General features: G+C 46.4%; 2 protein-coding genes across 4 annotated transcripts; one reads left to right on the plus strand and one right to left on the minus strand.

Moving 5' to 3' along the window:
* The first annotated feature begins 122 nt into the window (after positions 1-122).
* MESR4 (misexpression suppressor of ras 4) lies at positions 123-4944 on the plus strand. 2 transcript variants are annotated; one of them, XM_088044653.1, is made up of 2 exons: positions 123-435; positions 642-4944. In XM_088044653.1, exon 2 carries the CDS (start codon positions 671-673, stop codon positions 4772-4774), a length of 4104 nt encoding a protein of 1367 aa, XP_087900779.1. In that variant the 5' UTR covers positions 123-435; positions 642-670; the 3' UTR covers positions 4775-4944. The 2 variants fall into 2 exon arrangements, with proteins under 2 accessions (XP_087900779.1, XP_087900780.1); XM_088044654.1 differs by lacking the exon at positions 123-435 and adding an exon at positions 459-584.
* Positions 4945-5308: 364 nt separating this feature from the next.
* Ack (activated Cdc42 kinase) lies at positions 5309-9228 on the minus strand. 2 transcript variants are annotated; one of them, XM_088044656.1, is made up of 8 exons: positions 9065-9228; positions 8640-8809; positions 8010-8593; positions 7214-7961; positions 6933-7166; positions 5940-6877; positions 5719-5891; positions 5309-5666 (listed from the first exon to the last, which is right to left on the minus strand). In XM_088044656.1, exons 2-8 carry the CDS (start codon positions 8797-8799, stop codon positions 5573-5575), a joined length of 2931 nt encoding a protein of 976 aa, XP_087900782.1. In that variant the 5' UTR covers positions 8800-8809; positions 9065-9228; the 3' UTR covers positions 5309-5572. The 2 variants fall into 2 exon arrangements, with proteins under 2 accessions (XP_087900782.1, XP_087900781.1); XM_088044655.1 differs by having other exon boundaries at positions 8640-8815.
* Positions 9229-9535: the final 307 nt, after the last annotated feature.

Here is a 9535-nt window from a genome sequence, read left to right on the forward strand (position 1 = left end):
CATTTATTAAGGTGTTTATTAAGCATTTAAGAACGAGACTGACGTTGTGTCAGGCATAAAAGTCAAAATAACCTTACAAAATGGTGACAGAATTGTTAAGTTGGTACGGGAAATTTGACATTTTTGTCACCAAAGCTCGTTTTTCTCCGAATTTGTTGGCCCCCCGAGTTCAATGGTGACGACAACGTGAAAACGTGACAACAAACGTGTTTTCTGTCGCAATATTTACTGTTTTTTCCCCAGTGTGATTTTCCATCATTGGGTTTTTCTCGGGCGGTTGTTGGCAGCTCCGCAGAATGCAAATGCTTGTGGCTGACATGGAGCGCCATTTTATTAACCTTTTAGGCGGGGAGACGTATTTGTTGATAAATATGTGTTCCGTACTCTTAAATACAATCGTTCCAGTTAACGTGATAAACCGTTAAGTGATCCCCGGTAAGTCCGGCTTTTTGTTATCCCCCACATTTCCCGTTCTCGTTAATTTCACAACATGAGACAACTTTGTGCAAGTTGTGTCCCCACAGGCTTGTTAAACGAGTAAAACGTGACGTGTAAGACATTGCATGGTCTGTTAATTCCGTGCTGTAGGTCGAAACACGCGTTGATCGGCGTTTTGAAGGTTATGTGTGGTTTCTTTGTAGGTTGTAAGCCTGAGGCGAGTGAAATCGGCATGGAAGATGGTTTAAACGGCGTGTCTGAACCCGAAGCCACCGATCACGTAAGCAATGGCGTAGTGTCTCCGATGATGGCAAATTTCTCCGAGCCCGAAGAAGCCATCGCGAAGGAAGAGAAAGAACAAGTTAAAGTCAACGGAGATACCGAACAAATCTCGGAATACAGCTCGGAAAGTGACGCTCTCATCATCGACGAGAGCGCGCCTAGTAAGAAAAAACTGCCACAATCGCCAACCACCGACGTCATCCCACATTTCAATCCGTATTTCAACGAGTCGCTGTTTGAGCTGTCTCAACAGCATCAAAAGTTCCATAAACACAAGCGGGTCAAGGCGAAAAACAGCCCCAAGTTGCGGGAGTACGCGCAGTATCTAGGGCTGCAACCAACAGTGCAGTTCAAATGTTCGCGATGCGGACGAGCCGGCTTCGAGTCGTTGACCACGTTGAACGAACACATCGTCCAATGCACGGACGAGCCCAGTGCTGAGCCCCAAACCAACGAAAACTCGGCGTCGAGTTTCAAATTGACGCGGAAAGTGTTTCTGTGTTCAGCCTGCGGGACTTATTATGAAAATTGGAACTTGTATTTGCATATGATCGAGGTGCACAGACGCTACTTATGTTTATATTGTTTGGGTATGTTTTCAGTATTAGATGATTTGTGTTTGCACATACAGTCGAGACATAACCTAGAGCCGGGATATAAAGACAGTTTGGACGATTTTTTTAACGCTTATTCGGAGCCGTGCTACATCGTCTGCTGCGAGTGTAATAAACTTTTCAACGAACAAGAGAACTTTTTTTATCATAATTGCGCCGGCCGCGACAAGAAAATCAAAAGTGGGGCGAAAGTCGGCGCCAAAGCCAAACAACTGATTAGACCGGAAGACCACGTGACTGGGGAGACTCTAGTCAACGGAGATCAAGAACCTGAGCGGATAGACGACACCACCGAGTCGCATCCAGCCACTGTGGAAACTGACGTGCCGGCCGAGACAGCTGTCACCACTGAAATCGTTTACTCTTCAGACGACGAACTGGATTTCCGGGGTTTTACCGAGGCGGGGGAGCCGGTTTTTAAAAACGACAATGTAGAGCCGGAGAAGGTCGAAGAAGAGATTGAAATGGAGGTGGAGGAGCCGATCGAGACACGAAAAGTGCCGAAGTTGTCGCTGAAACTCAAACCAGGGGCTTTTCCCCAAATCGAGCAACTCGAGGAGGAGCAAGTGGAAGAAGAAGAGGTCGAAAATGAGAATCTCGAGGAACCGGAGCAAGTCGTCGTTGAAGTGGAGAAGAACGAAGAACCCGAGCTGAAAGTGGCCGGTGATGACATCACTATCTTAGAGTTGGAGTTGGAGCAACCTTTAGACAAGTTCGATATTCGCGTTTTGTTGCAGAAGTGCCTCAAAGCCACGGCGCCGCTGTGCATCTATTGCAATCATGCGCGAAAAATCGCGGTCAACGGCAAAGAATTGGGACTCCATGCCATAGCGGAGCATCGTTTCTCGGCTGTGGTCCACAGCATCACAGCTGAAGAGCTCATTCCTCAGAGTTTCGTCACGAGGATCAAAGACAGCCTCCCTGAACTCGACGGGGTGTTTTTTAGCTTAGAATCGAGCCCGACCGACGAAGGAGTGACTTTTTCTCACGTGTTTGAGTGTTTCCAATGCAGGTACTCGACCACAGTGCATAAGGAATTGTATCTGCACAACCGCAAGTCGCACGCGAAGAACCTCCTCTTGTGCATCATGTGCAAATCGAATTTCTACAGTTACAGCGAACTTATTTGCCACCTTTGTCCGGGTGTTTATATCCTCGACTACGACGTGGGATTCCGCTGCTGCATGTGCGTCGGTGATGACCTCCCGTCTGCTTTCCGGCTGATGGTGCATCTTCGAAAGCGCCACCATGTCTGCGACGTCTGTCTCGAAATGTGCCATAACCAATACAGACTCTCGAATCACGTCTGGAAGCACAAACTCCACCATTTTTGCTACAGATGCGGCATCGCTTACCGAAATAAACCAGATATTACGCGCCACCTCTTCTGGAAGCACGGGACCGAAAGCGTCCTCTGCAAGAAGTGTCTTCAGAAGAAGTGGCCACATGTTTACCATTTCTGCGTCCCGCCGGCGACTTTCGCGTGCGAAGAATGCAATCTAACATTATCCAGAGCCGTTTCTTTAAAAGTCCACAAAAGAATACACTCGGACGAAAAGCCCCACGCCTGCACCATTGATGACTGCCAAGAGAAATTCATCTCGAAAAAACTGTTGGCGAAACATGAGGCCAAACATAGGGAACCTCCTGAAGAAGAGAAGAAAGTTGAACCGGAAGAACCGAAAGAAGAGGAACCTGTGAAGATTGAAGAAGAAACGAAAGAAGAGAAGGTGGAGGAGAAGAAACCCAAAGTGGACGTTTACGACTTGCCCGAGCTCAACTTGTCAGAGAGTGACAGTAGCGAATCTGAAGACGAAGCTGAGAAAGCGAAACCTGAATTGAAAGAGACTCCTGAGGAGGTGGTGGAATCTGTGGAAGAACCACCGGAGACTAACGAGGTGGTGCTTGAAAACATTTGGGACGACTTCAAGAACTATCAAGCTAACAAAGAGAAGTTTGATAATATGTTCAGTGAAACCGACAAGACGGACGTACCAGTGGAAGCCCCAGTTGTGATCGAAAATGAGCCTCTGACTTTGGAGATGGCGCTACGAGACCACGATTACTGCATAGATCCAGATAACAAACCTGACGTGAGCTTCACCGAAGTGAAACCAGACCTGTCGCAAAGTGTGGATCATGACTACTGCACAGCCAAGGACCCAGTGGGTTCGCCCAAGCCGGTGCCCCCTGAAAAGGACGCCAAAGCGAAGAAAGACACTTCTTCGAGCGATTCAAGTAGTGACAGCGACTCCTCGAGTTGCTCTTGTGGTCCCAACTGCTCCTGCAGCTCGAGTTCGGGAAGTTCGAGCTCCAGTTCCGACAGCTCGGACTCGGATAGTTCAACCGAAGAAGGAAGGAAACGTCAGCAGCTGCGGCGTGACAAGCGTCGCCAACGGAAGACCAAAGAGAAAGAGCCCGAGATAAAAGTGGACGTTGTAGCGAACGATGTTGTCGTCTTTGCTGAAATGCCGATTTTGGAGTCGGATCTCGAGACTACGGAGAGCGAAACCGACGAGGAGTTTTACGACAAACAACCCCAAAAGCTCGCGAAGAAGATTTTGGAAGAGAAACGAAACCAACTGCTTGCGGGCATCGACCAAGCCAACGGTTCGCTGTTGGATAACAGTCGAGCAGCAACTCCCAACCTCCCCGAAGAGGAGCCGCAAGTGAAGAAGAAGAAATCCAAGTCGAAGAAAAAGAAGAAGAAAAAGAGCGAGCGCAAGGAGATGGAAAAAGCCGCCAACATTCCCACCGCCCCTTACTACCAGTACTACCAACCTCCGACTGTGGCTCCCATCACTCTCACGCTTTCTCGCAACTCGCCGGTGCCGTCACCGTCGGCCAAAGTTCCTTCCGTGTTTCCGAAAACCGAACCGGAATTACCGCGCGAAGAAGACGGTTTGAGGGCTTCGAAGCGCCGCCGCGTTCCTAACAAATTCTACGGCTACTCCAGCGATGAAGAGGAAGACAAGTTGACGAACACGCCAAAATGGAGGAAGACGGAAGTGGTGACGACACCACAACACTCCTCGATGGTGGTGCCGCCGATTACGATAAAAACAGGACCGCCCCCGATGCCCCCATATCGAACTCCTTACCAGAATAAAGAAGCACCGTCGCGGAAAATGCCGGCGATCAAACTGAAGCCACCAAAGCTGGAGGACGCGGACAGTGAAGTGGAGTCGAACGATTCGAGCAGCGAGAGTCGAAATATGCTGCAGGTGAATCCCGATGCGTTGTATTGTTACTGTAAGTGTCCGTACGACGAAGTTTCCGAGATGATCGGTTGTGATTCGCGGGATTGTAGTATTGAATGGTTCCATTTCGAGTGCGTGGGGATCATGGTGCCCCCGAAAGGACACTGGTATTGTCCAGAGTGCAGGAAAAAAAGACAACAGAAAAGAGAAACTCTCAAGCTCAAGGCGAAGACGTCGTGAATTCGCAGACAGGTTTACTATTTAGAAGCTTAGATGTTTGATATTATGTAAATTATGTTATTTAAAAACGAAAGTACGCTTATAGATTGTTAATTTTCGTTGGAGTCGTCTGCCATTACGTTGTGATTTTTCCGATGGTGATTTTGCAATAAAACTTTCCCTTATTTTCATTGGTGTTTCTTGAGTTGCGAAGTAAATAGTAAACAATGTCGTTCGTCTAGGTACTAAACCCTGTAAATACTGTACCTGTGTACATAATTTGTGATGAAATCCTTTCAGTTGTATTTGTATCGGTGTAAAATTTAGTTCATTTTCCTGTCGTCTTTACTATAGAAATTGCCAAATTAGTCTGTAAATGTGTACATATTTTTATGAATATCAGCTCTCTCTCCGGAGATTTTTCCACTGTACGGAAAAACCATGTGTTATTCTAAGATCTGACTTAATTTCAGAGTTAAATTTGATGTTTGTAACTTTCTGATAATTGAATAAATATCGGGAAGAAATCGCTCGTTTCAATCAAAAACCAAAACGTACAAAAATATACTCGTTTTAGTCAATAAACTGAGAATTACCTACAATAAATAGTCAGCTATTTATCCTACCGACTGAGCCAGTAACAACTATAAACTTAATTACACAGAAAATAAAGAGAGGTGAGTCAACACCAATGAACAGTCATTAAAATATCTTAAAGCATTGTTCTAAATTAAAGTATCACAAGCGGTCATGTCGTGTCTTCTAATTATTTCTAGATGAAAGTGAATCTTTGGCACAATTTGTTATCTTGAGAGTTTCCTAGGTATCTAAAATGGCGGAAGCTGCCAGTTCCACGTTCCAATTTGTGCGCTGAAGAGCTGCTTCGCATTGATCGCGGCTTGCCAAGCCAAGTCTGAAAAAAATAAACTCCCTATAAAATTGCATACAACACTTTATCCACTTACTTTTCCAACTTGTCAATTTTGATAAACTTGACCGTCGCCGCCACTTCCCATCCGCACATTTGCAGCGCCTGCAGACAGTCGCCGTTGCTGACGTCCGACACGCATTCCCTCACTTGACTTATCTTGTTATTGCGATATTCCGCCGTCATTAATCTCTCTGCGTCGGCGCTCAACTACAACCAAAACGATTACTGTGTGAACTAAAACGACTTTATATCAACCTGTCCCTGTTGAATCTTGCGCTGAATCTGCTGGACGCTCTGCACCATCGGCGACGGCGGCGCCGGTCTGTGCGGTTTGAGACTCTCCTGGGGGACTTGACTGTACGAATTCTCCACAATCTCCGAATACACGGATTCAGGCACTTCGCTGTACGTTCTGACTGAGTTAAACGAGCCGAAAACGCCCGTTTGAGTATTGCACGAACTGAAGGAACTTCGCGAGGAACTCGGCTGGGCCAAATACGAAGAGTTGTAAAGATTTTCAGTGGTGTGGCACTGATCGTACAAGTTCTCCGCCACCGGATCGTAATGGTGGTAATGACTAGACGTCGCTGGAATGTCGCTGAAGGTTTTGCATTGTTTGATGTTTCCGTTTTCTTTCGCCAAGTTCTCGTACCAGATCTGATTGAAGACGTTGGTCGTGTCGTATTTGGAGGTCTTGACGTAAGTCTCTTTTAAATTCGAGTAAGTTCCGTTTTGGACTTTTGGCAACAAATCAATTTTCTTGTTGTTTGGAGGCGGCGGCTGCAACACTGGGATCTCTGTTTTTGTCAGGAGGTACTTTTCTAGGTCTTGGACGAATTTCGAGTCGTTTGTACTCGGAACTTCCGACACCTTCATCAAGGACATCTCGGTGGTGATTGACACCGGCGTTGCAATTTCTTTCTGAGTCACACTAACGTCACGCGACGTTGCAACTTGAATATCATTTATGCCATAATTGATACTTCTATTAGTAATATCACTTTTAATGTAGCCATTCTTAGCCGTGTCTGGATGTAGAGTCGGTAAATGAGAGTACGGTTTGCGGGGCTCTGCAGAGAAGACTTTGGAGGTGTCGAATGGATCGTCTGTCGCTTGTTCGAGGAGCTGCGTGTTGTAGTAGGCAGGGGGCTGCTGATACGGGGGCGGAGCCACCGACGGAGGGGCCGAATACTCTATCAAAAAAAAAAACACAATCAGAAACTACAAGCACCGGAGTGATGCACTGACCCTGCAAGACGTCGATTGGTTCATCCAAAATCGACACACTCCGCGAGTGACTTCCGATGCTACTTTGTCTGGACGAACCAATCGCATCCGGTGATAGATCAATCAAGACGCCTTCACGCGACGCTTCGAATTTCGGTTGGGGCGGTCTCTGAGGCTTGGCCTTGAAACTACCTTCATTTGTTAATTTCCTGTAACTAAATTGTTTCTCGCTTGGCTTCCTGTGAAAGCTGTTGTCTACAACACACGGTTACAACAAGTCGTTACTTGTTTGACACGCTCACTGTTCTTCTTCCGGTCGCAGAGTTGCGGCGACGGTTTGGCGTCCCGTTGGATACCGAGGACGTCAGGGGGCTCCATTGGGTTTCTCAGGTACATATCGTCGATGTATGCGGGACTCCCCCAGGAATCCCCGAAGGCGGAACCATGACCGGTGTGGATGAAGGAGTTCTGAAGAGGTTTGCTGATATCTTCGGGTTGTTTCGGGCGCATTGGATCCACCAAGCACCTTGGAAAAACGCCGATTTCGAACGTCTTCTGGTTCTGTCCTTTCCACCAATACAACTCGGCGCTGCCGTCAATGATGGCGATTTCGTCGCCTTCCGCGATCTTCAGTTTGTTGGGATCGTCTTGACCGGCGAGCGCCTTCATCACCGGCGTTTTGTTCCTCCTGAAGAAGTCTTTCAACGCCGCAAACGTCGGTCTTTCGGTGGGGTTTTTTAACCAACACTGCAGGAGAATGCTGTAGATTGCCGGAGGACACGCTTCCGGTGGTTGAAGGCGCTCTCCTTCCTTATCGATCTTTCGTAAAATCTCCGATCCGATGAGTCCCATCCATGGGTCTTCCCCGAAAGTGAACATTTCCCACACGGTTACCCCAAACATCCACGTATCGGAAGCGTGGCTAAACTGCCGCGAGCGCAGGGATTCGGGGGCGCACCAAGGAAAAGGGACTTTCTTATGCTCGGTCATGACGTAGCAATCTTCTTCTTGGGGGAGCGCGCGCATGAGACCAAAATCGCCGATTTTAATCTAAAAAACAGCGAATTAGACGCGGGAGTAGTGAGGAGATACGCGTACCTTGTCAACGGCCGCCAGGAGGACGTTGCGACAGGCCAAATCTCGATGGAGAAACCGTTTATTTTCGAGATACGCCATTCCTGTAGCGACCTGCGTTGCGTATTCGCACAACATCGGCACCGGCGTCTGCTGACACTGCTTCCTGAGATAATCCAACAAGGATCCAAGAGACGCAAGTTCGGTTACCATCATCATAGGTTGGGACAGTACCACCCCATACAAACGAATTAAATTCGGGTGGCTCAAAATATGCATGGCTTGGACTTCTTTAATAAAGTCCTCGAAAATCCCCGGCTGCGACAACGCGTCGGCTTTCAGGACTTTCACAGCCACCGGAAGTATCCGGCCGTTTGGACTGCTCCACTCCCCTTTTCTCACCACACCAAAGGAACCATCGCCTAGTTTGATCGACAGGGTGATTTGAGATTCCTGGATGAGACATGACGTGAAATCGTTGAGTGTTACGATTTCCTCGTTTTTCTTCAAAGTTGCCGATTTGTTCGCTGGGATGAATTTGTTGATCAAGTTGCGCTTTTTCAACTGCGCGCGTTTCTTCTTGATCGCTTCAAGCAGCCGCCTCGCGCCTGGAAAAGCAACTTTGAGAAAGGAAAACAAGAGATGGAAAGTCACCTGGTTTGCTCAAACCGATGTTTTCTAGGTCGTTGGAAGTCACATAGTCGAAATGTTCAAGTCTCGTTATCTGAAGATCATCTCTTAGAGGGATGAGGAACTGGCTCAGTTGCACGTCAATTAACACTTCTCGGATCAAGTCAACACCATCATCAGCCATTTTCAAGGTTCTTCAACTTGAAATAAACATTAGCCGTTCCGAGAAAACTCGTGGGAATTGCGAATTACGCGAAAAGTGAAAGTAACGTTGGCCTAACCTTACATCAAATATTTGCACATTTTATAACTCGAGGCATTATTATTGAATCTCAGCGGAATCTATTGAGTAACTTGACGATAAAAGCCCATTGTTGAGAAACAGGAAATGTACCATTGTCAAGAAATCTGTTCTGAGGTGATTGTAAGATCGTGATTTAAGAACTCACCTTAAAGCATAATCATGGGGAATCACTTAACCTATCAATCCTAAAACTACTACTAAAATAACATCAATTTTTCGCTGGGAATCATAAAAATTTATAAAAAACACAAGGACGATGTTGATTGGCTTGACAATGACAGGATGTCAAACTTCATCTTGTTTCACTAGAGTACCAACTCACAAACTGTGCCACTCAAACATCACTAGAATTTGTATAATTGGTTGCATACTCAAAATGGATGGAAAAATAGAGACGTGGACTATAATCCATTATTCAACAATAATGCAATAAATGAAAACAATTTTTTTTTAGCAAAAAATAGTTATTTTTGCTAGTAGATTTAAAAAAGCTTTCCAAATAAATTAGATATTTTCAGATTCGTTTGGGGTGATTTTCAAGGAACTATTTCAGGATGAAAAAGACGTTTAATGTCTTTACGCTATAAATCAGTCGAAAGATCAGCTCGATTATCTG

The sequence above is a fragment of the Gnatocerus cornutus genome, chromosome 9 (genome assembly GCF_029298725.1).
Source record: "Gnatocerus cornutus isolate USDA-ARS CGAHR chromosome 9, icGnaCorn1.1, whole genome shotgun sequence".
NCBI classification, from domain to species: domain Eukaryota; kingdom Metazoa; phylum Arthropoda; class Insecta; order Coleoptera; family Tenebrionidae; genus Gnatocerus; species Gnatocerus cornutus.